The sequence below is a fragment of the Gadus chalcogrammus genome, chromosome 14, assembly GCF_026213295.1.
Source record: "Gadus chalcogrammus isolate NIFS_2021 chromosome 14, NIFS_Gcha_1.0, whole genome shotgun sequence".
In the NCBI taxonomy this organism is placed as follows: Eukaryota; Metazoa; Chordata; class Actinopteri; order Gadiformes; family Gadidae; genus Gadus; species Gadus chalcogrammus.
In genome coordinates, this window is record NC_079425.1 from 11,108,193 (window position 1) to 11,135,908 (window position 27,716).

General features: G+C 39.6%; 5 protein-coding genes and 1 long non-coding RNA gene across 8 annotated transcripts in view; 1 reads left to right on the plus strand and 5 right to left on the minus strand.

The window, feature by feature from the left end:
• LOC130403112 (synaptotagmin-7-like) overlaps positions 1 to 1,697 on the minus strand; it is a 58,350-nt gene extending 56,653 nt beyond the window's left edge. Inside the window, exon 1 of the mRNA XM_056607284.1 lies at positions 1,558 to 1,697. Coding sequence (XP_056463259.1) covers positions 1,558 to 1,588 — 31 coding nt within the window. The 5' untranslated portion in view covers positions 1,589 to 1,697. The remainder of the gene's footprint in view (positions 1 to 1,557) is intronic.
• Positions 1,698 to 8,334: 6,637 nt separating this feature from the next.
• tesmin (testis expressed metallothionein like protein) lies at positions 8,335 to 15,081 on the plus strand. Of its 2 annotated transcripts, none has more exons than XM_056607285.1 (10): positions 8,335 to 8,440; positions 9,368 to 9,601; positions 9,935 to 10,025; positions 10,159 to 10,260; positions 11,512 to 11,585; positions 11,953 to 12,024; positions 12,259 to 12,361; positions 12,960 to 13,097; positions 13,719 to 13,846; positions 14,770 to 15,081. In XM_056607285.1, the coding sequence occupies exons 2-10, from the start codon at positions 9,423 to 9,425 to the stop codon at positions 14,933 to 14,935; spliced, it is 1,053 nt and encodes a 350-aa protein (XP_056463260.1). In that variant the 5' UTR covers positions 8,335 to 8,440; positions 9,368 to 9,422; the 3' UTR covers positions 14,936 to 15,081. The 2 variants fall into 2 exon arrangements, with proteins under 2 accessions (XP_056463260.1, XP_056463261.1); XM_056607286.1 differs by having other exon boundaries at positions 8,363 to 8,410.
• On the minus strand, positions 10,884 to 12,416 carry LOC130403116 (uncharacterized). Its single transcript, XR_008904060.1, has 3 exons — positions 12,256 to 12,416; positions 11,465 to 11,591; positions 10,884 to 11,094 (listed from the first exon to the last, which is right to left on the minus strand). It is a non-coding gene; the product is annotated as an uncharacterized LOC130403116 (long non-coding RNA).
• A 1,346-nt stretch (positions 15,082 to 16,427) lies between the features above and the next one.
• fth1a (ferritin, heavy polypeptide 1a) lies at positions 16,428 to 18,370 on the minus strand. The gene is made up of 5 exons (XM_056607287.1): positions 18,278 to 18,370; positions 17,916 to 18,020; positions 17,619 to 17,765; positions 17,178 to 17,303; positions 16,428 to 16,875 (listed from the first exon to the last, which is right to left on the minus strand). Exons 2-5 carry the CDS (start codon positions 18,015 to 18,017, stop codon positions 16,717 to 16,719), a joined length of 534 nt encoding a protein of 177 aa, XP_056463262.1. The 5' UTR covers positions 18,018 to 18,020; positions 18,278 to 18,370; the 3' UTR covers positions 16,428 to 16,716.
• Positions 18,278 to 21,663, minus strand: LOC130403115 (60S acidic ribosomal protein P2-like). 2 transcript variants are annotated; one of them, XM_056607289.1, is made up of 5 exons: positions 21,553 to 21,663; positions 20,950 to 21,073; positions 20,281 to 20,329; positions 20,041 to 20,139; positions 18,278 to 19,623 (listed from the first exon to the last, which is right to left on the minus strand). In XM_056607289.1, the coding sequence occupies exons 2-5, from the start codon at positions 21,070 to 21,072 to the stop codon at positions 19,547 to 19,549; spliced, it is 348 nt and encodes a 115-aa protein (XP_056463264.1). In that variant the 5' UTR covers position 21,073; positions 21,553 to 21,663; the 3' UTR covers positions 18,278 to 19,546. The 2 variants fall into 2 exon arrangements, with proteins under 2 accessions (XP_056463264.1, XP_056463265.1); XM_056607290.1 differs by having other exon boundaries at positions 21,532 to 21,587.
• A 2,274-nt stretch (positions 21,664 to 23,937) lies between these two features.
• The window catches only part of lin7c (lin-7 homolog C (C. elegans)), a 5,944-nt gene continuing 2,165 nt past the window's right edge, over positions 23,938 to 27,716 (minus strand). The window contains exon 5 of the mRNA XM_056608160.1: positions 23,938 to 26,597. Within this exon, the coding sequence (XP_056464135.1) occupies positions 26,430 to 26,597 (168 nt within the window). The 3' untranslated portion in view covers positions 23,938 to 26,429. The remainder of the gene's footprint in view (positions 26,598 to 27,716) is intronic.

Sequence of the window (27,716 nt, forward strand, 5' to 3'; positions counted from 1 at the left end):
TTTCCACCCATCATCCCTAAACAAACGAGCAGTAAGTAAGAAATTGCAAGTTTACACATGCAAATACAAGGTGTAAAGTCCCCACAGAAAACAGTCCCAAGACTACATTTGCACTTGAGCAGGTAAATTAAACAGTAAGAAATGTTGGCTTGCTTTAACCAAAAAATGAGCTTAACAGTCCTCTACATCTGCATCATCAACAAAAAGTATTGTGGTTGATCTATGATCTTTTGAAGCACATTTTAAAATTCACTGTCCTGTCCAAACACACAAATTGATCATTTGAGCCATACCATATTTGAAAGGGAAACAAAGAGCCAGTGAAGTAGAGGCACTGGGAGAATACATTACACCATCTGCTTATAAACATGTTATTCCTGAACACTTAGACGGGTTGCCAGGAAGAGTGGTCAACTTCCGGAGGGAAGCACACTAAAACCAATCTAAGGTTCAACTAGCCCAGATAGAAGTGCAGAACGGTTGCAAGCAAACACGTGATGCTAAAAGGTTTGTTTGGTTAATTTTCATTTCATAGGTTTTATTGGTTAGACTAATGGTAAAATCATTAGATAACAGCCTAATTTAATAGATTGCGATAAGTCTATTACCTTTTTAACTTATCACATTAGTATTCTCTCCTGTCCTGACACATTCAAATAGTAGAATGGACCATTATGCAGCGGACAAAACGTGAGAACATGGAAGGATACGATCAGGGGGATGTCCTTCACTTAGATTAGCTTTTACCGTGCTGTCTAAAAGGTTAATAATGCGTTGCGTAGAAATATACTCAGGCTACCAGCTATTCCTGAGTGCATTGTCTGAACATAATATTTTTGAGCATCAGGTGTTGGTCTGTGACCTTACCAACATCACCAAATTCTATATTTAAAAAAATATGAATCATGCAGCAATCGTTTTTACCTATACTATACAACTGATTTGTAAATCCTGCATGTTTCATAAGTGGGTTGCAGTCTACCCACTCGCTGAATTGTTTCTGATCCTGAATTCATCCTCAACCACGACGGAGGAGGACACCGATCGAGCCAAATCTATTAGGAGCAGTGACAACACAAACGCACGCACCAACAAACTAATGCATGCGATGCGTACACAAAGACATGCGGAATATGCCTCGCATGATATAATAGTCAATGGATGACCTTGTGCGTTTTCCACTCAGGTTACTCGAGTCACGAGACTGTGAAAATGAAAACCACAGTCGATGCAGAACGGACACAACAAGTGTTAAAGTGCCCGTCTCAGAACCCAGACGAAAGGTGCCTCCAATAATCCTTGAGCTATACAATTAGCTGACAATTTTTGTTTGTTATTTTCATTTCACTCAATTACATAAACATGTAGCGAGTTCTATTTTAGAGGCCATCGTATTTAAAAAAGGCAATTTACAACAGCTTGTTGCAATGACCCCCAGCATAATTACTTGAGACATGTCACACTCAAGGGCGTTTTGGAACCAACGCGAGAGCTTTGAACTAAAATGAGACTGCATGGATAAGATGTCACTGATGGCATCTCATATTTTATGCTCACCTTTGTTATCTTCTGCTCTGTTAAGATGCATGACGCTTTCACCTGTATTGTCTTTCGCAAAAAAGCTGTGTTCTTTCCGACTTCACTTGGTCAAACCCTAATCCACTTTTGACTCGCAGTTTTTGACGTTAATTGCCTTGTTAAACTGGCGCGCATGGACGCGCGTGCACTCTTGCGTCCTCCTCGTGTGTTGCAGGAGCAGGTAGCCCTGGTGGTGGTGGTGGTGTCGCGTGCATTCAGCCTGTTTCCCGCTCTCTCTGCTCCTCTCTCGTACGTTAGAATCACTCAAAGGGGTGGATGCAATAAAGATTGGAAGCAGGAGACGGCAGACGGGCGGGGTGACTACGTGAAGTAAGTCAGTAGGAGGTAAAGAAACCTACTCACAGTATAGCCTACTCTACTCAAGCCTTAACAGCTGGAGTCATGTATATGTGCCACTGTTGCCCACCAATCCCCAAAAGGTTTAATTTCCCTACGTCTCTGTTGATTTGGGGCATTTCTGGTATTGTTTTGGAAAGAGTAGGCTCGTTTAGCTATTCTACTGAATAAACAACATTTCACTGAAGTCATTTTCTTGAGAAATCCCAGAACCACGCTGTCTCTTGTGGTCGGTAGGGGGGCGCGTACAGGCTTATTACTATCAACCACATCTTGGTGGAAATAAATGGGAGGTATTCTATGGTCCCACCGGTGAACTGTCTGAAACATGTGGACGTGTGTGGCTGACGACAATACAAAAAGCCTGCAATATTCGACGACAATATATGGATATCCAAACAATACACACATCATGCGACAGGTTGGAGTCGCGTGGTGTTTCCCAACCAAAGACAATTTGCGATCAAGTGCGACAGTTCAGGGCAGTATCAGATTAATGTTTCTACAGTAGTCATCCTGTAGACATATGCAATTATAGGCTACTTATCGACCAGACGATTTCAAATTAATATGAATATAATGATAGTAAGACGAACATGTTTGGCATCCCAGCTGAATAACGTAAGACGTAGGCCTATTTAGATCAGTAGCCTATCTTTTCAATCGGGATGTGGTCCTATTATTACAGCAATGCCAATATTCTTCCATTCGGCCTGATTTACTTACTGCTCACGTTCGACCTATGCGTTCAGCCAAAAACTGATACTACTACACAGCTCTATGGCGGCCTCTAGTGTTCCGTGTCTAGAAATACCATTGTCTTGTACGATGGTGACCCATCAGGACGATACTGTTTGTTTTTTATCGACTAAATATGTCTTCTTACCAGGGCGCCTGGTAAGTACAGATATATTTAATCGTTTCTGATTCCTAGGCCTTAATGGAGAACCAAACTTAACACCCCTTTTACATTGGTCAACAGATTGCATGCAAAGCCTTGTTTTGGCTGATATGGCCAAGTGTTGACACTGTCCTCCACTTGTTGAGAGTGAGTTGAAGGGGGGGTTACAGGGGAGCCAGAAGCCCTTGCCTAGAATGAGCAAAACTCGACATTTTTTGAAGGCCGGCTGAGGGGGTACGGTTCTTCTTTAAAGACTGATGTCAAGAAAATCAATAATTTTAACTACATGTGCTCACAAATTAAAAAAAGTATACAGAGTATAAGTGTAAACACAAGCAGTTTGAATAATTTGAGATGTTATCAAATAAATCGACAGCATTTATCCCTACATTAAAAGGTTGTATAGATTTTATCAAAAACAATACAATGCGTTCCTTGTTTATCCTGAAAATCTGCCTATATGTGATTATTCAGGTAAATTAAAGCCTGATGGAAAAATATATATGCAATAGTAACACATGTGTGAGACACACCAGGGACGACACACAGCAGTTCACTTGAATCCCTCTTCAATCTTTTTCAAAGTTTCAGGGCCGCCTAAACCGTGCTCTTGAGGTCGCTGGCCCTCTCCTCTCAAGAGCAGCGGGAGAGTCCTGGCTTTGTAGTGGCCACACTGTTTGTTGGCTCATGTTGGCAGGTGTCCCAATTGCCAATCAAAGAGAAGCTGCATTACATCATGTTGGAGGTCAATGTCTTGACCTATCATTTCAATGGTCGCTGTCCGTGGTGCTGAATTCCCCCTCCTCTTGTGGAGGGTCTTAGCTGTGTAGGTTATTCCTCCATAATGTTGTTATTAGTATTCTCCAAGAAGAAAGGTTGCAGTTTCAGATGTATAAAATAAACTATCATTTGCATAGTCAAACATTGAGCGGTGGCTAACAAGTGCAGCTGTTTGTGTATTCAGCTGTTATTTGCTCTTGTTCGTCCCTGTTCCAAATGGAGAAGCATAATGGCAGTTGAGCGCACCAAACCTCTGTGCTTTGCATGGTAAATGGAGCTATCTCATTATAATACTCCAGGCAAAATCCCTTTTCTTGCCTTAATCAATGAGTTTATCCACTTGTTTCGGTTTAGATGAGGGCTTTAAACTCACCTTTCCTATCAAATAACCCCCCACCACCCCACCCCTCCTCTCTTTCTCTCTCTCTCTCTCTCTCTCTCCCTCTCCCTCTCCCTCGCACTCTTGCTCTCTCTCTCTCTCTATCTATTTATGTATATTTCTCTCAATCTGTCTCTACCTCTCTCCCCATGTATACAATATTTTTTTTTCTTTGACTATCTCGCTTTCTCTATCTCTCTCTTGTTCGTTCACTCACTCTCTCACTCGATCTCACTCTCTGTTTATCTATCTATCTCGCTCGCTCACTCTATCTATCCGGCTTGCCCTCTCCCTTCCCTTCTCCCTTTCTCTCTCTTGGTAGCTTGCTGTCTCCCTCTCTATATATTTTACCCTCTCTCCCAAGCTAACCCTCTGGAGAAGATGCTGTTCTCATTGAATAGGCTTGGTGGTGATTTGGCCAAGGGGTCCAAATGTCCCGTGGCAAAGGCCACAGGGTGTCCCATCAAGTTCCAATCAGGAGAATAGTTTGTATGATATTGTTAATATATAACAACCATTTTAAATAGCTACATGGTAAAACAAAAAAGGAATGGTCAGCAATACAATTGCTAGCCATTTTCAATTTCGGTAGATCCAAATTTTGACAGACACAAACACACAATTTTACCAGGTGGCAAAGTAGCAAGAAGAGGGAGCAGTCGAGGGATCCATTATGCCCTGCTTCTTCCATATAGCGGAGATATGTGTCAATGCTATTCTCTCTCTCTCTCTCTCTCTCTCTCTCTCTCTCTCTCTCTCTCTCTCTCTCTCTCTCTCTCTCTCTCTCTCTCTCTCTCTCTCTCTCTCTCTCTCTCTCTCTCTCTCTCTCTCTCTCTCTCTCTCTCTCTCAGATTAAAAAGTCTCGGGGCTGACCACTAGGGGGCAACAAAGGGCAGGTTCCTCACTGCGAACCAATGACGGACGCCTATGTGCTGCACCATGGGCACCTGCTTATAGTTTACTAGGCCCTTCACACCTTTACACAACCTTATAATAAACACGCATGATATGGGTTGTGTTCCACACAGGGTGTGTGTGTGTGTGTGTGTGCGTGCGTGCGCTCACACAATAGAGTTGATCAAATACAAACTGAGTGACTAGTCTTTCTTGGTCCCACAGTGTGTTTATGCAAATGTTTGGAGGTAAAACATAGAAAGACCAATTAGGGAGAACCAATTTCAAATGGTGACTTTGTAAATTAAGTGTGTTTTTGTCAACTTTTGTGTATTGATGTAATATTTTTATTTCAGTGGTTTCCATTTCAGCTTCTTCTAGGCATATTCTAAAGAGTGCAATCAAAGAATCCTGTTGCCTGCAACAATAAATCCACATCGCGTTACGCCCCTCCAGCCAGCGGAACCCGGCGTGCCTCTGACATCACGGGGCCTTGCTCCTCTATATGGTGCACTCACACTAGGCCATCTGGCCGTGGCCGTTTTCACACCTAACCGTGCTCAAATCTGCCAGTGTGAGTGTGACCAGTCTGGCCTGGCCAGGCCAGGCCAATTTGGCCACTTGGGACTCGGGAGAGGTGTGCTGCTACGGTACGGGCCGCTACGGTACAGATGCTAATGAGCCGACACGCGCACACGCACGGCTACGCAACCTGAGCTGGATGACGTATAGTCCATGCGACGACCACGGACATAATAAAGGCGACGAGCCTTCTTTCCCATTAAACGGTAAACATGTATCCAAATAAGCAACAGACTCAGCAAAGTGCGAACTGTGTTCTCTGTGTTGTTGTCCATTGTTGTTAAAACTCTGACTGGCGGCAGACTTTATTATGTGCCGTGTTCCAATACCCGTACTATCCGTACTTACTAGCCACATTTTGAGTACGTAGTACGTTCCAATTCAGATCCGGCGAAAAGAAGTCAGAAAGAAGCAGGCCCCCAGGATAGGCGCATACTTCCGCAATCCACCAGTGCTCAGAGGCCAAGCCTGGTATTGCAGCTGTTTAAGATGGCTGTGGTCGGGGGTCCGTAATTTCATGTGGCCCAGAAGTAGATATCGCCGTCCACTCCAATAAAAAGTGGGGAACAGGATTGTGTCTCCGCAAAAAATGTCTGGATATCAATCAAAGGCTCATAATTACCTTCATGCCATGTCCTAAAAAAATGTAAGTTTTTTCTTTCAAAAACGCCACCTCAAGCGTTTTAATAGCCGTTATCTCGCTGAGGAAGAGGGGTGTGCAGCTGAAAGGAGTCGTAGTGAAACAAATGGCATCCGAGAGGGCCTAGTTCAGTGCTCCGTTAACGTGTCCGATTTTTGGACTGGTTCATCTGCTGCTCAATAACTCTCACGGTCCTCTGCTTGCGATCATTGTGATTCATCATGTATTGATCCATTTATTCAAAAGATCCAAAGACAAAGAAGCGGTGCATTACGGTATCAGTTCTATATTTCTGCATCCGGTACGTCACGGACTAGGCCACGTGTCTTGGCCCCATAACGCGAAAGCAAATCGCTCCTGTATGTTACCCTGCGCCACTGAGCAGTTTGTATAGGAATGAATGGGCGGCCATTTTCCAGTCCGTGGTCCATCCTTTATTATGTCCATGGAAAGAAGTCCATGCAGCGGACGCTTGGTGATGACGTGTTACTTACGACGTGATGACGTATGTACAAGAGCCTACCGTGGCCAGGCCACAGTTGCGACGGCCACGGCCAGGTTCCCTTCACCCAGGGGGGTCTGGATGAAGGGAATCTCAAGCAGAAGGTTCAACCTGCAGCCACTGCCCGGCTGGATGAGGAGAAAGAGAAACCTTTGGTTATCCCTTTAAGACGCCCCTTTGAAGGGCATTATGGCCTGGGCAGAACCCAAGGCTGTTATCGTGACCGACGCCCCCCTGAACATAATGCTAAAACAAGAGCTTATCATCGAGGCTGACGTAGAAGAACATAAGATGACCGAACAAAGAGGGGACCAATCCGCACAGGAGGCCGATGGAAAGGCCCCCAGTCAAAGGTTCGCCAAGTGGCTGAACTGCGCTGTTGTGTGTTTGTTGCTGTTATGTGTTACATTTCAGTGACTGTTAATGTGAGAGTCGGTCAGTAAATGTTTTGTGATTATGGGTTACTCATCGGGTTAAACCTGAACCGACACTGAAGACCAACGACAGGAAACCAAAAGATGTCTCAGTCGGTCCATGTTCGTGTCCTCCCCTTCCTCACCTGTCCCAGATGTTCTTCCCCTGGCGGCAAGGGGGAGTCCAGGTGGAGGAAGAGACTTTATAGGGGGAGGCCGCTCCCTCCTGTCGGAGATCATCACCGTAAAAATAACCAAAATAATAAGGATACAAAAAACACACAAACAAATAAAAGCAGAATAAATGTATACGGCACCCATGTACAGACAAAGTATGTACGTGAAACATCTGATGGAACCCGAACAAGTCCACATCTATTTGAAATCACACTGGAGTGAAACTTCAGCTTTGTCCGAGCGCAGGTGAATTGAACAAAGTATTCAAACATCTGATGGGACCCAACCAAGTCCTCATCAATGTGATATCACACTGAGGTGTGTAATACTTTGTTTAAATTCACCTGCGCTGGGAACAAGATTTGGTTTCACTCCAGCGTGATGCACACACGTTGTTTCAATTCACCTTGGCCCAACTCCCTATTAATGGCAATAAAATAAAAAATATTTATGTTTGCCGAGTTCTTAATCATCTTCTGTTTGTTTATAGATGTATACATATATCTTATACTTAATGGAAGACACACACTCTTTGACACACACATGTGCGACCGTGCGCATGCATGCACAAACAGCATGTGGTGGAATATGTACCCGAAAGCCATACTTGAGTAAAAGTACAGATATCTTCCAAGAAAATGACCCTGGTAAAAGTGAAAGTCACTCAAAAGAATACTACTTAAGTAAAAGTCTACTTAATTTTCTGTTATGAATTGTGCCTAAATATTAAAAGTAAAAGTCCAAGTAATAACTGTTAATAAAATAAGCTCAGAATATAAAATCTATAACATGAATGATCATTACTACGGGTATTTCCTCACCTTCCTTCACAAACACACACACACACGCACGCACACACACACGCACACACGCACACACGCACACACACACACATGGACACAGCCACAGAAAATGAATGTTTAGTACATGAGCTAAAATAAAACAACCCTCAACAAAGTCACGCATAAAATGATCTTACATTTATGTAGAACTTCAACTTGAAATAATCGTACAAGAACAGAACATCAACCGGATAACTATGTAGTATGTAGTCAACGCCAGCTCGACTTGTACATCATGACTCAAATATCCTTACAACTGGCGCGAGGTTGGAGTGACAGGTGTGATGGCCCTCCCTCGCCCAGATACAGTATCCTAAAGGCGCCAGATACGCTAGGTGAATTACCAACGGCGCCCGATACGCTAGGTAATTTACCAACGGCGCCCGATACGCTAGGTAATTTACCATTTTAGCCAATATGATGATAGCATTACATTATTCAACACCAATACTGTTCTAGGTATAACGGACAATACTAAAGCAAATATATTATATTACATACTAGACTAGACTACTAGACTCTTGAGTTGACAAGAGCTAACCTGTTAGCTAGAAAAGTCGACCTGATGTCGGTCGTTTTTAAATGGGTCTACCAAGTGGAATGTACCTAACTATACCAAGATAACTGAAATTCTTCACCTTTTGCTCTTTCATTATAATGTTTAATCTATTCTATGTATGATTCACAATGCTCTGTAAGATAATCAACTAGGTTATTCGTTAATCAAAGTTTAAGTATAATACAATTGTGCACTTGTTTTAAACTCACTACGTGGTTCCTTAATCTAAACCAATAGCTATTTTAGTTCATATAGTTTCATGAAAGGTTGTCTTGTGAGAGGGATATTCCACTAGCTCTGCAAGCTCATATTTCTATTGTTTTGTCATATGCGTCCGGCCCCCCTGCCGTTAAGATAGATTTCCAGCAGACCTGTCCAGGGTCGGGCCAATCGCAACCGTTTATCTTGTATGGGGTAGGCTTGTTACGATAACTGCACAGAGGAGCGCCATTTAGGAAGGCGAGGAAGATGGTTTCTGCTAGAGTGTAACACACGTTTCGTTGCTCTTATTGGTTGTAGGTATATTCAATAATCCAGAGGCATTTTCAGTCAACGGACGTTGACAACACCTCCTTGGAAATTGAAAATGAACTGATATGTCCCAGACTAATACATTTGCAAAATGGCCTGGGATTAACCTAACCAGAAACAGATTCTGCATTGAATATTGCTTGACTCTTGTAGCGCTAAGAATAGGTGTTATTATTAGGTTACCCTTGGATGAATGTATTGATTCAATCTTTTTTCTTCAATGTTAATATAGTCTTGCTGCTTCCTGTGCCACCTCCCTTGAGGCTCATATAAGGACCTTCACAACCATGGAGCAAGGGCATTACCAGGATGCAGAGGGAATTTGCTTCAGTGATGGTCAACCATTAATAATGGGCTGTGTGTGGACTATGCAACAGCCTGATGCTATTCTGCCTGGGAATCTTCCTCACCCTCCTCAGCAACATGAACCCTGCGAAGTAGTGCCTTCCCACTGTCTGGGCTTCAGGTAATACATCATTCCTTCTTTTGCACTCCATTTAGGATTCAGGTGATCGATTATATTTAAGTTAGTCCCACTTGCAATAATTGCTTTCAAAATGGTGTGGTGCCATCTGATGATACTGGACACGATGACACAAAAAGCTAACAGAGCAGTTGATGGAGCAATTCTTGCATTGTCCGCTGTCCATCTGGACCACATGGAGAGAAAATCCAAACCAAAATGCGTATGAGGGCAATCATTTCAACAAGCAAATGCTTGTTTATTGCCATTATGATCACTATCCAGACGTAGGGTAGAGTTCCTTGAAAGGATGACTGTTTATTCAACTCAATCTAGCCCAGTTGCAGGTCTTCTAGAAAATAATTCCCACAGCTCAATCTCGCTCCCATGGGTTGCAGCGGGAGACATGCACCGTGGCATGATGCCTGTAAGTTTACACCATCGGTTTAGTTGTACATTAAAGAATTTAGGAAGGAATGAGCACCAAAACTTGTGTGTTTTTCATAAATGTTTGTGGTTGCCAACTGAGTATTACACCTGTGTTTCTGCATATTTCTCAGGGTGAATTACATAATGCTATAGCCGAAATTGGACCCTCCGATTCTCAGGATGCTCAGCAATGTCAGACAGAACATACAAACTCACCAAATAATTTGACAAAGGTTGGTCATTTCCATATTGTGTGTCACAATAGTGAGTACAGTTGTTTTTTGCTCACTATTGATATATATATTTATATATATAAATAATCTATATTCATATATATATATATATATATATATATATAGAGCAGTTTGCAGGATATATTGCATTGATCCATGGTTTAATTTCGAAAGTTGTTGGTCATGTACTTATTATTGTAGAAGATCTGAAAATGTTCCCAGATGTGGACAGCTGCTGACCATTTTTTTAACTGTGTGGACATGCATATATTACATTCTTCAGACGAGATGCTATAACATCCGAAGGTCTGAAAATGGAACAACTTCAATGAAATATTCCTCCATAATATGTGTAGCTGAAACATGCCAATATAAATCTCAACAAAGAGGATGTGTAGTGGGGTCCCTAAATGACTGACCTTGTTATTCCCGACATCGCGTTTTAGCGAGAATCGTATTATTTCACATTGTTTTGCCTCAAAAAACCAATGTGCATCTTTTATTGGTTTCAACCAACCACATTCATGCAGAGCAATGTTCGGTTAGGTAGTACGACAATAAAAAGTGAAAAAAGTGTGGACGGAAAAATAATATGTCTCCTCAAATAAATATTTGAGGAGCCTCAAATCGTAAACCTAACAATAGAAAAACTATAACCTCCGCTGTTTCATAATGCTGCTGCATTATGAGACAGCAGCATTATGCCAGTTGACTCCTGGCAAAGTCAACTAAATTGCAGAGATGAAAACCTTGAACTGGATCAACGTCCAGGGTCTCAAGCCATTTCAGCACAGTTTTCAAACCCTCTATGGCTTCCAACTTCAATCCCCCAACCTGCGTACAATGGACCCACCAGACATTGTAACGCTAGCACACTATGTGGCACCTGTCACTATACAAAAACTCCATGATCAGGCTCATGGTTAAAGATGTTATAGTAATAAATCCTTACCATAAACATTAAAATATAAGTGGCACTTATATAGTTATATATGTTATGTTATATATGTAAATAGTCTCTAGAGTAATCATTGCTTTTTGTGTATTCGCCAGAGGTGAGTGTACCCTTACTTCTTACTTAAGAGGACAATGTTTTGCCTAGCCCTCTATTGCCAACGGACCCAGCTGTCAACCACTTCACCCAATATACCAATACATAAATATATATCAATGAATCCGATCATCTTGTCACATCATGACTTACCTATTTAACTGCATATAGGTTAACATGTCCACTTTCTATTGATGCAGCAGGCGGTTTGTCCTCTGTATTCTGAGACCAGTATCAACCAAGGGGAACGGAAGTCGGAAGCCACAGGTGCCCGGTAAGGCTGTAGAATCAAAAGCAACAAAGGGACTTATAAAAAGACAATAAATACCTCTGACCCTCCTAACACGTTGAGATGCCATAACGTTATGTATCTAGTTTTGCATAAAAAGACATGCAACAACCATACAATTATTAGATTTTGACTATTGTGCAAATATAATAAATGTAATGTCTATGGATAATATATGAAATGCAACCCTTTCGGCATCTTAAATGGCCAACAGAGTTATGTAGTAATCAACTTTATGGTGAACAACATGTGACTGCACAGTTGCAGGTTGACCGTACAGCTTAAGTTTTGTACGATTTTATTTCGGAGCCTGTCAATTTGTCAATCTAATCCATATAATTGTGCCCCATAGGATTAATGCGACCATGCGGGACTCAAAGTCCAAGAAGCCCTGCAACTGTACCAAGTCACAATGCCTGAAACGGTGGGTGCATTATATCATTTTATAATAATTAATACAGAATTGCAAGAGCTTAAACCGATTATGCTAATTTTCTTTCCAAACACCCATAGCTCAATTAGGTGTGCATAATGCAGGAAGACTACACACACACACACACACACACACACACACACACACACACACACACACCGAAACACATACAGGTTTTGTGTTGTGGGTTAACCATCTAAGTTTGTGTATTTCTATCTTTACCAGCTACTGTGACTGCTTTGCCAACGGAGAGGTTTGCAGCAACTGCAATTGTGTCAACTGCTGCAATAATGCTGAGCATTACATAGAGCGGCATACTGCAATCTTGGTTTGTAAACACTTGAATCATAAGACAATTATTTTAGCATAAAACCAAGTCCAGAGTCCAGAACTGACACAAGAGCTGACATATATTTATGGCCAATTTATGTTATAACCGAGCAATACCTACAGCTGCATGAGACATAATCAATAAGTAATTAAAGGTGCTGTAGGTAAGATTGGAGAGAGCATAATAAGAGAGCAGAAAAGCGCTTCTGAAAGTCCAATGGATCGTGAAACTATACAACTGAGAAAACATCCCTTCCCTCTATTCTCTTTTCAAACGATTATCATAATTACCAGCAATGATATATGTCAACCTAAAAACAAATAAAATTGAAAGTTGACAACTGACAGTTTATCTGACAAGAGTTGTGGCTATTACAATCAGTGATTATTGCGACGGAAATGTTAAATGTGTGATTTAGTATTCAAAATGTTGGTACTGTAGTCTCGCACATCTGTTGGAGTTTCCATAGGGTCTACTCTTTCCATCTCCAATGATACTGCTAGCTGCAATTGACTAGCACAATATTGTTGTTTGTTTGGCATCATGATTCATTGCCCCACTTTGTGAGATTCATTTATTGTTTATTCTACTATAGAACTGCCTTGATCGTAACCCAGAGGCTTTCAAGTTCAATATTGTCAGTAGGCAATCAGGGGAGGTCAAAGGTAACCAGAATAAGGACTGCAACTGCAAACAGTCCAGTTGCCTAAAGAACTACTGCGAGTGCTATAAGGTAAAGACACAAAGACAGGCTTAGGTCTCGCTGTTTTCGAATAGCTCTCTATTGCTGAAAGTGGTGAGTTCAAGATTCTCTAATGCGATCAAATTGATAATGAAAAGAAGACTATTACAGCACTCCAATTTGACTTTTTTTATATTGCCCAATGGATTGCTCAGTCAAGACACACTTTTAGGATACTAAAACATTAACCAAAGAAACACAACACTAATTCAATTAACTTTATTTCTTATATATATATATATAAGAAATATGCAATTTAAATTCCATTGGGTTCAAAATAATATCGCTGACCCTTCCTTCAGTGATCTTGAGTTAAAATATTTGGTACCCCATTTTATTTTATTTTTATGCAATAAAGAAATATTGTTTTGTATTTATTTTTTGTACTGTTATTCTGTTTTGATTTGAAATATTTTTTTACTTGTATTGAACACTGCTTTGTGCATATTGATGGTTTGACTATAGTGTCATACTATTACAGCAAACTGATGTTGAAAAACGTTATAGATATATATATATCTATAACGTTTTTCAACACCAGGTTGCTTATCACCATTTTTTATGATATATATAGTGATAAGAAACACAATCTCCCATTGTGTTTCTGTGTAGGCCAAGATGATGTGCTCATCTACCTGTAAGTGTGTGGGCTGTCTGAACTCTGGGGATGATTCTGAGGTGAAGACCCGGGTTCGTGGCAGAACAGAAATCAGCTCCAATAACAGGATGCAAAAGGAAACGTAAGTTGTGGTCGTCTTTCGCACAGCATTGTTTGTTAAAAGGAGTAGAGCATAGTTTGACAGGATTTTGATAATTTTTTAACAGATGCATGTTCAGGGAGATTGCTTAATTTATACAATATAGGGCCTCAGACTTAACCCGGCTAAACGATATGTCCATTCGTGAACAGGGCTGTTGAACAAATCCTACTTTTACTCCACCGCCCAAATTTAACCATTTTCAATTTTGTATATATCGTAATTGGCAGGGCAAAACACTTATATCCTATAGACGGGGCAGGGCACCCCTGTGGCCTTTTTCCATACCCATGTGCTAAATTGGATTAACTTTTGCTAATCCCTGACACACTGGGCTGAAATGCCCAGAGCGTCTTGGATTTGCATCTCCTTACAACATATTTTGTGTGAGCCTATAGTCCTACTATTTGAGAGACTGTTCACACTCAAAATAGCAAGCAGGGATGACATCACTGCAACCGGCTTTGTGGTGGGTCTGGTGCGTTTTGGCAACACCTCACAGATGATCCATCTCGGGTGCGGCTCGGTACAACTCGGCACGTTTAAACTGGTGATGGAGAAGTCAAATCAACACAGGATTGTCAGACTCGGCTCCGCCGGAAGTGCCAATGGAAAAGGGCCAAACTTGGGCAGGGGCTGAGATTGTTTTGGCAGCATTGTCTACATAATAGATAAATAGATAGACACGAAATTTCATTATCCCTGTAGGGAAATCAATTTGTGGCTGCACAACCAGCAAGGACTTGACAACACAATAAACTCACAATGGGCAACTGAAACAGAGTTTGTGTTTCTAATCTCTTCTATGAAACAGAAGCCGACAGTAATACAAGACATTAGATTGGCTTGGGTTTAGTCTTATGGATGCGGAAAAAAAACAATTTTCTTCAATATCTTTTGTTTAGGTGCCTTCCGTCGCTGATAACTTTGGCTGTGGTGGCGGACACCCGTGACTGCCTGCTAGCCCAGGCCGCACAGGCAGAGAGGGAGGGCTGTTGCTATGTCCTGGCCCAGAGGATGATACTCCAAGAGTTTGGCCGCTGTCTCACAAAGATTGTGGAATCTGTTTAATATTTATTTTCATATTTAACACATTGTTAATTGTTTAACTAACAAAACACACACACACATAAAGTTTATAACAAATATTTTGTGATTTAGTCAACACAAATAAATTAATGTTATGGAAATAAACAGGTAAAACAAAGTTACAAGGTGGTTTAAACTGTGGATTTGGTATTGCTTTGACCAGTTTTAATGGACTGGCTCAGAAAAATGTAATTTGTGTTCAGTTGAAATTTGTTTTGTGTACATTCTAACAACCGGGAACTTAACACTTTTCTGAAGTGAATAATTAGACTTTGTTCAATAGAAACACCCCTGCTTAAATTAACCAGGGATACCTGTTGAAACGTTGCTCTGCACTCACTGACCTTCTAGGGCTCCACGTCTGTGAGCATGCGCAGTGGCTTGTCAACAGATTAGATTTGTTCGTTAGTGCGCATTCTTGGAAAAAACAAACCTAGGTCGAAGAAAAGGTAAAGCTATAGGAGCTGCTAATATTTGTAAGGATTTTTTTTCACGTGATACAATGACTTCTAATCGACAACAGGTAATATCCCTACACTTGACAATAACCTTTTAATTTGATATTAAGGAGAAGAACTAATATCCAAAACAATAGATTGTGTCTTATCGCCCAGTGTAGGGATAATATGTTGTATATGTGTAATATGATTAACTGAGTCATGACAAGGGAACTGCTAAAAAATTAAAATGTAGTTAGAATATTCATATTAGAGTGAGATTCTCGTATCAGAGAAGTACTAATATCCAATTTAAAGAGGTACGACTTATTGTCCAGTGTGGTAATAATGTTATTGATTCAAATGACATTTAAAACTATTTAAAAAAAATACATGCAAAATATTAACATAAAATTGCAAAGGACTTCAATATTATAAAAAGGGGTGTGTCTTATTGTTCAGTGTAATGTTAAGACATTTATTTTGCGTCAAATAAATGTAGACATTAGCAATTAATTAAGGTGTGCTACATGCGGGGTATGAATTCTCTCGCATACGGGCAAGTCAGCACAAAGGTAATGTAAAGTTCATTGGCAGTCCCGTTAGAAGCCACTGGATCTGGAGTGAATGACCTTAGAATATCTGTTTAATACAACTTCACCAGCGTACCGCGACATTTAATCCAAATATCATTTAAAACCAATCTACTTTACTAATTTTTGTTGACAAATTAACACAGATAAAAAATTTACAGAATTTAAACAAAATAATTCAGACAAATACAGATGTTTGAGTGGAGCCCGGTGAGTCCCATTTGATGGTTTAACCATCCAGACTGGTATGGTACCTATTGTTATGCACCAAGATTAAAGTAGTTCTCCCTTGATTTATTCTTGTATTTTACACGTTAGACGTTGAAAGCCAAATTTATATTTTTTCATATGCATCCATCTAAACCTTAATATAATTAATTTGGCATTGATAGTAGATTCCCCCTCCCTCTCTCCCCTTCCCTCCCGCCTGAAATATGACAAAACTTTCAGAATCCAGAGGGTTCGTTTTATTAAGCTTGATTACATTTCAACTGCTGGAATAAAACTTTGCAGACACACGGTGGTGATTGGGGCAGTTGACTGATCAGGGTGACAAGCATAAGGACACAGTTCCTGGACCAACTACATTATTCAATGAAGGGCCACTAAGTGATCTGTAGTCAATATTGATGGCTTACGACAAAGCACAACAGCTAAAATATCAAAGCTTGGACTGGTGGGCCAGTACCTCGCACACACTGTTTATAAATGTATGGAATACATCAGGAGATGTCTAAGCGCTCTCCTTGCCCAGGGTGTGTTTGTCGAACAGATACTCTGCCATGCCGTTCTGGGGAGCCCCCATGCGGCGCAGGTTGGTCACCCAGTCTGAAAGCTCCTTGATGGACTTCACCTGCTCATCGAGAAAGTGGGTCTCGATGAAGTCACACAACTGTGAAAAAGTTAAAACAAAGATCTGTTCATAAAAATGATCTGCATTCAAGAATTAAGTATTCAAGTTTTGTAGTACTACAGAAGAACTCTGAAATACCAAAATAGACTGGATTCAGTCCAATTCATTGGCAACAGGTTATAAATTCCGAGGATGCAAAAAAGTCAACACACATTGGACTTTAACCGTTGCACGGCAACCGGTAAAGAGACCAAACACTAAATGATATGAATTTTGCAATCCTTGAAATTTGCGATCCTTATTATGTAAAATAAAATGTAACAGGACTGAGAAATACTCACATGCGGGTCAGTGTGATCAGCGGCCACCTTGTGCATGTCCAGCAGTGACTGGTTCACACTTTTCTCCAGCTTCAAAGCAGACTCAAGAGCCTCCACACCACTCGCCCACTCATCCTTTTCTGGCTTCTAGAGAAAAGAAAAACAGTCGCGCATGAATCACCCACGTAACTGCTGTTTTTGAGTCGTCAGTTTAACGTTTAACTCGTGTCTCGTAAAGATTGCAGAGAGTGCTAAAGATTAGAGTTCAACTATAAACGCCCTCTTTATCTCTTTCACCTCATTTCCCTCCCTCACTACTTGTTTCACAATTCCCTGCTAGCCAGTGGTAGTGGTTTATTGCGTGGAAAACTAATGAAGATCTAGTTTCTGAGATGAATTAGATCACATTTATAAAAATCTCAGACTTCAAAAAGGGAAGTTGGAATTGCCCCATGGACGTACCCTGACGTCTTGTAGGAAGATCCGTCCTCCTCGCTCGTTCTGTAATTTCATCAGTTTCTCGGCATGCTCACGCTCCTCATGGGACTGATGGCGGAAGAACTTGGCAAAGTTGTTGAGTGCGATGTCATCACGGTCAAAGTAGTACGACTGCAAAAAAAAAAAACAATAGTGTTGACTTTAAACAACGAGGCATGACTTTGCAAAGACAAACTGTTTACAAAACCGGAATCGGGTCGTTAAGTGGAAATGAGCATGACAATATCATTGTCTTTGTAATGAACATGCCTTGGGTCTTACCATAGATAGGTAGACGTAGGAGGCATACAGCTCCAGGTTGATCTGCCTGTTGATGGCTGCCTCACAGTCCTGATGGAAATTCTGTCTCACTCCAGGAGTCATTTTCTGAAAGACAAACATTGCGTGTTTTCGATTAAAAAACATTAGTCACATAGGCCAGGGCCGACTATAAATAACGTTTGTGTATTAAACGTATCAGTGTTCCATGTTAAATTGGGGAAATGTATCAGGTTTCTGCGACACATTCGTCATACCGATAGCCTGGTAATATAATTGCGCAGGTAACTAGTTCATTCTGTGACATGACAGAAATCGACGTACTGTCGTTTAGAAAATGTACACCATAACATAGTCAATCTTACCGTTATCGTTTCTTGTGTCGGGATGTGGAAGGTAAGTACTCAGTTGGATGTTGGATCGTCTTGTCGACAGATATTCTGTTTGCGTTGTTAGCTAAACAGCTAGCGATGTAGCAGGCTAATGATACTCGAATAACACGAAATCTAAACGAAAATGGCGACTGTGTAGTGGATATTTAGTTAAAATAAATCGGATTTTAGAAATTGATCCAAAAGTAGGTGAAAGACAGCTGAAAGGTTGCCGTTCAAGCACTGTTGAAGCAGGTAACCTTCACTGTCCGTCGACGTTATGATTATGAAAAGACGAGGCTCGACGGGTGTATAGCCGGGAATCTACGTCATTACTCATTCAGAGGGCGTGGCTTACAGTAATTTCAAACTAACATCATCCTTTCAACAACATTGTTTGATTGTTAAATTTCTACATTTCAGTGTTCAGTCCGTGTCATGTTTAATCAATAATTATTTAAGGAAAAAGATCGAGCGTTGTCAATGTAGATTTGAATGAGTCGGATAATGAATTACCATAAAATCCACTTTAGACGAGTTAATCATTGATTGTTCCATAATGGTAATTTTCCGAGGGTGAATAAGACCCTTTTTATGGCATAATAATCATTACATCCTTAATGTAATGATTATCCTACTATTGACACTGTTAAAGGGTCCATAGCTGTAATGCCAACCTCTCATTTACCAGCAGCCAGTGTCCTATATTTTGAGCCATCCAATAACCAGAGAAAAAAAATAAATTATACATTTATATACACTTTGTGACCTGGTGACCATCTGGCGCACCTGGGCATATTTTTGGTCTACTTCACAAAAATAATGAAATTCAACAATATAGGCCTACATACTCAGTACAAACTGCACTTTCCTAATCTGATTTTCAGCCCAAAAAAAAACCACATTTACTTTAAAATTATATTTTAAAAAACAGCCTTATATTTGGTATTTGTACCTTCTAAATCAATCTATACATTGAATTAATTTGTCTAAAAATTAATCAACTTATTGTTGCAGTCCTAGCAGCATTAGGTCATGCTACATATTTATGCAAATAGTTCACCCAATGTCCATTTTACTCCTGGTCAGTAGGCATTCCATTCCCATCTCGGTAGGAGGATTTGGGTTAAGTAAGCGTTTTAGACCATTCCGAATTTGGGCCCAAGCCCTTCTACACCACAACTGCAATGTAGCAATGCATTTCAATTGACAAAGGTTCAAGCACGGTATTTTATACAAATTTTATTTCTGAGGTTAACAAGTTTAGTCAAACAAGCCGAATCCCATGTCATCATCAGACCCCTCATCAGAGTCTTTCTGCTCTTCCTTCTTCTCTTCAGCTGTAATACAGTAAGTGACAGTCAATACATGCAATTACTGAAGTTGATAACTCTAGACCGGACAGTCAAGCACAAAACAAACCAATGTGCAGGAAACTATTATCAGGCTTGCATTTCATTTAGCAGGGGTTTGACAGCATCATTTATTTACGAGCTTATAGTCCTACTTTGACACATTCATTATTTTACAGCAATCACATGTCGGTGATCATTTCTTCCAGCAAGCAGTTTACATGCATTTCATGCATCTAATTACAACCCACAAGGTTTTGGTCGCTATTACATACATACATACAATAGTGCGTGTCCTGAATAGTGTATGTACATAACCAGATAGAATAGTGTAAGTAAAGAACCATGTGTGATAGAATTATGTGCATGTTGTTTTTGGATCATGTCCAATGTGCCCTGGCTCACCTGCAGCCGGGGCTGCTGCTCCTCCAGCGACAACCGCAGCAGAGGTGGCTACCGCTGCTACTGCACCAGCTGCTGGCATGCTGGCCAACTTGCCATTACCTACCAAGAGACAAGTGATGTCAGGTCAAATAAAGTAACAAAACGTTTAGCCAAGAAGTCATAATGTTAGAATAAGAACGATAGCATTGAAATTAGCTAGCCATGTAAGCACAATGTATAGACAGACAAAAACAGTCTCACCTTGAGCAATGACCTCGTCGATGCTTTTACCATCAAGCTCAGAGATTACCTATTAGGAAGAAAATTGAATTAAACCCCAGAACACAGAACCGATTTGCTTTGAGATTACTTTGGGCGGTGCAGTCTGAGGCTCCGATAAAATCTTAGGAATCCTAGTTACAATGTCTTCCTGGTGAATGGGCAATTAACAGCTTGATAACGGCATGCTAGAATGGTTCATATATACATAATTTAACAATTAACAAAGCCATGTTGAATAAAATGTTTCAATATGACACTCAACAACTTGTGCAAATGGACACGTTTGATAATCAGATTTATTGGCAATATGTCAGCATATGTCAGCCCATAATGAGTGAAACGGACAGAATGTGTGTTTGATGGTCTGAAATACCCCCTGCAGTTACAACCCTACTTCATTCTTTAACTGAATATACAATGTATTGATATGCATATAATGTAAGCATTACAATATAGACTGCACTGTCAACTTCAATGGTTGGGTGTATTATAGCCATATGGTGGCCCCCTTACAATTTGAGTTAATTTGTTTAAAAAAAAGGGTGAACTATGGGACATAGTACCATAGTGATGAGTCGACACACATATGCAATGCCCATTATGGACAATATACTTGGTTGCAAGACGATAATTTGGATTTGGTCAGACCTTCTGCATTCGGGTGTCATCAGCTTCAATGCCAACGCTTTCTAGGATTTTCTGGATGTCCTTTGCCTGAGGAGCATCATTGCCAGCTAGGGCTGCGAGCAGGTAAGCGGCAACGTAACGCATTCTGTAGAAATAGGCAAAGAAGAGCAACAAGACCATTATTATGAGTGGAGAAAACGGCCTCAAAAAGGTTCAAATATATAACTTTTATAAACATGTTACTCACGGCATGTAGCCGTCAGCCTAATGCTGACAGGCGGATGATGGCAATTTACATTAAACTGAATCGGACTACAAAGATGATGCTGCTTGGATGTTGGAATGTGATGTCGAAATTAACTACAGTTGTTCAAACCAACTGTTTATAGTGAACAACGCTTTGGGTTAATCCCATAACTATTTGCTTTGTGCTAAATTATGTGCCCCTGTGCACTAGCTTAATTTAGCATGTTCAAGCTAATTCTGCTCTGGTTTAAACAACTACAAATACATAGTTTCTATAGAGATATCGCTAAAGACACAAATATTGAGGAGTTTTCGTGGATGAACAAACTGTTCTGAGATCTATATATTTATTCATACATTGTTTAACCGTTCACTCACTTGCAGAAGAGGTAAACGCGTGTTCTCGGTGAGATTCGTACAAGCGGAAAGGAAGTTACGTGGTAGAAAGAAAACTGAAGAAGCGTTCACTGATGACGCCATAGACCAAATCTCGCGGGAAAAATATATACCGACTTGGACAAAATGACAAAAGAGGCACACTCAAAACAAGCCCACGAAGTGCTTCACCTTTTAGAAATTATGAGATTTACTTTTTGGATTGGAAATTAAATATCGCCGCTATCAAAACACAAAACAGAATTACATGGTTGCCAATTACGACGATAGTTTAGCACTAAATAGCCATCATTTCAAAGTTAAATTAATACTAGGCAAGAACTAACAAAGAAATAAAATAACTTAATAATAAAAGTAAAAATAGACGGAAAGATAAACATTAGAGAGTTAAAATAAATACATCAGACGAATATATACATTATTGACTCGAATGACTCAACACACAAGGCCCAAAGAGCGGGTAAATTGATTGATTGAGGATATCAAATCAGTGATTGATTGATCGTATTCTTTATCAGTAATCCCATGGTAGGCCTACTCTATTATGTTAGTTTTATTATATGTTATTATTATGTCATTATAATCATCAATGGGTGGTGCGAAAACATATACATATTTACCAACATTGTATGTATATTGTATCATGGTGGCAATATTTTACAATTGTTCATAACCAATATTAGAAAAACAACATTTTCAAGTACAACAAAGATTTGATCTTGAGAATACAAAACCACACATTACTTGACCTAGTGATTCATTTAATTTGATCATTTGCTTTGGGAATGAGGAATGGAGACACTGGTCCATCACGCCCCTACCGAAGATATGTTTTTGGGCAACACTGTCTTACTCCTAGGAACCATTTCCCTATTCCCCTCCACCCTCAATGCCCAAGACTTCCTCTTTAACCCCTGATGGCGTCACTCAAAGAAATGAGTTCATGACTCATCTGGTGTCCACATGATCATGACGGATGCCAAGGAGGGGGACTGTCCTAGATTTGGTGGGAATGTAACCATGAGACACTGAGGACGGCCTCAGAGGCTTGGACCATAAATCTGATGTGCACAAACAAGTATGTTATTGGACGTGAGGACGCAGGGAAGGATCAATGTGTTCCTAGAGAGCCCTTCTTAATGAGTTAGGGCTGATGAGGAGTCCTTAATCCCTCCACTGGACACACCGGAGTGCCTCGGCCAAGTCTTTATGCTGCCAGCCGTTACAATGCTGCAGACAGCATGAAACAACTTGTGGTTGTTTTTAATGTTGATCTTCTTATATCTTGATCTATATCAAGGACATATGTGCTTCTATTATATCAATAATTATTAAGTATTCAAGAGCACTATGTACACACTATATATTTATTTTATATATTTGTATATATATATATATATATATATATATATATATATATATAGGCTGGGCAAGTTAAAGAATTAATTACGTCTTAACGCAATCTTATTTTAACGCGTTTAATACAAATTGACACATAAACGCACATTATTATTATTTTTTCTTTGATATTGAAAGGTTTTGCCCACAGAATGTCAACATTCATATCAGAAATCATTTTAGTTTTTAGTTCCACTTACTTAACATTAAATTGCACTTGCAGTAAGTGACTGCCTGATTACAATTGCAGTTAGTGACAGCCTGTTTACAATTCCCCTGTGGTGTTCCATAAATTTCATATTCAACCCACACTGAGTGAGTCACTAAAACTCCCTCAAGATACCTTTGTCTAGTTTTTGCTTATTAATTATATTTGGTATGAATGATAATGTGTCATTCCATTTGATAATCTAATTTAACTTCAAATGGAGTGGATTTAAAACATAATTTTAAAAGTGTAATTGATCGCGAGTTTACTCACCAATACTATGCGATTAAAACTTTAAATCTTTGCCCAGCCTAATACATGTTTTAGGGTTGTAGCCATGAGATCTGAACACTTTAACCAAGTTAACAGCTATTTAACACTTCATACAGATTAAAACTATAGACAATTTATTGTACCATTACAGATGTTATAAGTAATGCAACTTAAATATCCTTAAACTGATATCAGAGGAAAGAATCCTAAAACTCCCATTCAAATGTATTCAGTACTATTCTTAAACTAGTCTCACAAATAACTACATCTTTTATATGTACTTTTCTGTGTACAATAAGTCTGCACTGTACCGTTTTAATGTGACATGGAAGTGTCTTCCTTTCTATAGAACTGAGGAATGTCAACTTCTTTCTAAGGATTTTATATTTTATTTACTTTTGTAGATAATTTTCCGTTAGAATAAGCTTCACGTCTTAATTTACTTTTTCATCTGTGCATCCCAACTGACAATGACTTGATATTTATAATATAAACAAAACATTCATAGTAATTTTTGTCTTTTATTTTGTGAATTTTCCAACCTAATTCTTCTCCAAGTTACAATCTCAAAATTATTATACAGTACATTCCAGTTTAATGTAACAGCATATCGGACAACTTCAATTAAGCACCCAATACAGCCAAGATGAGTGAGAAATGAGTTTTACATTCCACATATTATCAAAACTTGTCAATTCCAATGTTTGGTCTTAATACTCGAAAGGGGGGAAAAAGTTCAATTATAATGATATTTTACGTTAATGGCTGATTTAGGGCAGTTAACCTTGTCAGAGTTCATGAAGCAATAAAATCTGAACATTGAGGCTTCTGATATGCAACCCTGTAAATCAACAGCCACTAAAGAAAATGGTTATAGAAAATACTAAAAGAAAATAAGACATTTTTAGCAAAAGTTAAGCCTGATCCGTAACATGGGGCGTTATGACCATATTTCACAAATAATTACAAGTTTAAACATTTTTAAAGTAACAGGTATATAATAAAACTAGCTACACAACTTGTGCCATTAAAGCTATAACCAATTCTACTTAAATGCCCAATTACCTATAGTACTATGACATTATATGAAATTCAATTCTCAAACAAACACATGTTGCAGCCAATTAGTTAAGATATCTGAAGTATTAATCAAAAAAGTGGAGTCAAAAATTCATGCAGACCAAATCTTGGTCATTGTCTTTTGAATGACAACAGATTTACATATAATGACTAGCAAATTAAAAACGATAATTTCTTAAAAAAAGAAAACGTTTATCTGTATAAGTAATTCCTTAGTCATGATGGGCCGGAAACCATTCTGGCATAACCTGCAACACATGCCTGATAAATTAAGAAAAGCAAGGGGGCAAATAACTAACACTGATGACATTATAACAAGGGAGTTGATAGCTTCTTGGATTTGGTGTCAAACATTCACATGTAAAAATTCAGCAAATCCTTTTCATCCCTCCATCAATAATTGACCCTGAGACTGAGTAGTAAAGGGACATTTTGTTTAACTCGACACCTTAACAACATGATAAACAAAATAAAATCATGTGGTAACACAAATTAAGACTGGATTTTCAGAAGCTCTGATTGTTATGAAGAGCTACGTTGACTGATGGTGCAGGTTTTAGCTTTGAGGAGAATAGCCATAACAGTGAGCTGGGAAGTACCGTTATTATGCAAACTTGTTAAAGATGAGTAATGTCTATTCATTGGAAATTATTGCATCAGATTCTGAGTAAATCCAATATGTGTAATAGATGTAATCCTTGATAGACGTCAAGGTTTCCACTGATGGTCTCAGATCCATAGGTCTATATAAGTGTCCCTTTACAAATGCAGTACATATATAGATATAGTAATGTATAAAAAACTTTATCGATGGTGATATTATGAATAATAATGTTCATTATTCCATAATAAAAAGATGTATAACTAGCTCAACACCGCAAATAATTATTTAGATGTGCCATGCCTTTTCAGGGCCAATTACACCGAGAAGGAATGCCCAATTTTAGTTATATAAGAGGTGGCAAAAGAACAATTGTGAAACCGTGTGCAAATATCCTTCTTAACGTTGCACTTTTAAATGATGCAAGCGGTATGAACAAGCAGTAATTAGCAGGGTTAAAAAACAACAATACTAACTGTCGTGACAAAATGCATCAAGTGCTTGACAAGTAAATCACTACACATTATATTTCCCAAGCCAAAGAAAAGAGACATGGTACCAAGTTAATCTCTAAGTAAATTCAGGCCAAAATAAATAGTGAGGAAACATGCCACATATATTATGTCTATTGGTGTGGTGACAAAAAGCTATTGCATCCATGCTCTGGTCCCAATTTCAACCATACCGACATAGCAACTAAACAAATTACATAAAAGCTAAGCTTCACAAGTCTTTGAAGGACTGTTAAGAATTGCATAACACAAAGAGGATGGAAAATTGGAGGTGCATCTCTACGTTAACAACTACTAATTAACATTTTTAAGTGACTTGAAGGAAATTCAATACATACATCATTTTCTGATTTCATGTCGATCTTACCATCATCATTGTCTAAATAAAGTCATGATATTGCTTACACTGAACAATTAGGAAAAGTAAAATTGAGACTGATCACAGTAAATAGGAGATATCAGTTGCCCTGAGACAATTTGGCTATGCTAAAAGCTTAAAAAACATTATTGGGATTTTGTAGTGGATCCAAATTACGTAATTACAAAAATAATGCTTGATCAGCCTAGTGTTCTTGAGTTGCATTGTCCAGCAAGATTACAATAGTAGAATAATATATTTTTTCATAAAAAGCTACAGAAAAGGCGTAGTAGCACACTTTGTGATGACAAACTAGACATGGGGTTCAGTGTTGTTTTGCTGGTAAGGGACAAGGACAGGGTGTGGTTAGGGATGGCCCGAAGAGAGAATACGCGTGAGGGTCTGGGCATGGAACCATAGGGGGGACCACTACTGGGCATAGCTGTTCTGTTGCCGGCGCTTTGCCGACCTCATTTTCTCGAAGCGGGACTCCATTTCCTCTAGGACCTTGGGGGTGTACCTCACCACCAGCTTCACCGTTCCCTGCGCTGCCTTGAGTAGTTCAACTGCCTTCTCGTGGTGCTCCCCCTCCACACTCTGGAGAAACAGAGGAAGTGCATGTTAATGTATTATAATGAGCTTCAGGCAGTAACTTTATAATAAACTTTTATTTAGTTTATCACACAGTTATTTTTTAGGGTTAGCATAACCCTAAAACCAAAACACCCTGTTTGAGCCAGCCTCGGCCACTTCTAATGGGCATTTTTCATTTATTGGTTGGTCTATGTTATTTTATAGGGCTACGGTTTAATAGTTGTTTTTGCCAGGAAGGATAAGAATTCTGAGGGAAATGACCCGGAAGTACCGGGTCATGCATGGAAAGGAAGGTGCTTGAGTACGATAATTAGTATCGATAATGACAATTTTGGTTAACGTTTTCGAATAGCTCACATTTTGTGACTGGTAGCAAATAATGGTTAACAAATCCATGGTTATTATTGCATTGTGTGGGCATCAAATCAATTATTAAACAGATTTTACTGCACGTGACGGGATTCGATGGTACAAACTCCAATAAATGAGCAGTCGTCTGTGCATCGCTAGAATAAAGTCATATTTTATACCGGTTTGTCCGCATTTATTTGGCCTGCATGATACAGCCCAGTAATAAGGCACAGGGCAAAATATCTCTGATGCGCTTTTAGTAGTACATCTAGTAGACGGACCCACACCAATAACATCGGATGTTGCATAATTACGTTGCTTAGTGCAAGTGAAGTAGATTCTCTTAGCCCCTTGGTTGTCTTTTCCCAAACTTAGACTTTTCTAACCCTTTTTTTCATCAAGGCCTAGGAAAAGACATGGGCAGATGTTTTTTGGGACTATACCCTGGACTTACACTGCTACGCTGACGACACTCAGATCTACATCACAACCAAACCCATCCAAAATCCTCGCCTCAACGAACTCGAAACCTGCATCTCTACAATAAAAACACGGCTGACCCACAACTCCCCCAAACTCAACAGTGACATAACAGAGCTCCTCCTCATAGGCACCAAATCCCTTCAAAAAAACTAGACCTATCTCACTCACCATAGACACCTCGACCATCACTCCCTCCCCCCTGGTCCTCAATCTTGGAGTTATCCTGGAACCAACCCTCTACTTTGGTCCCCATGTCAGCTCCATTGTAAATACCTCCTACTTCCACCT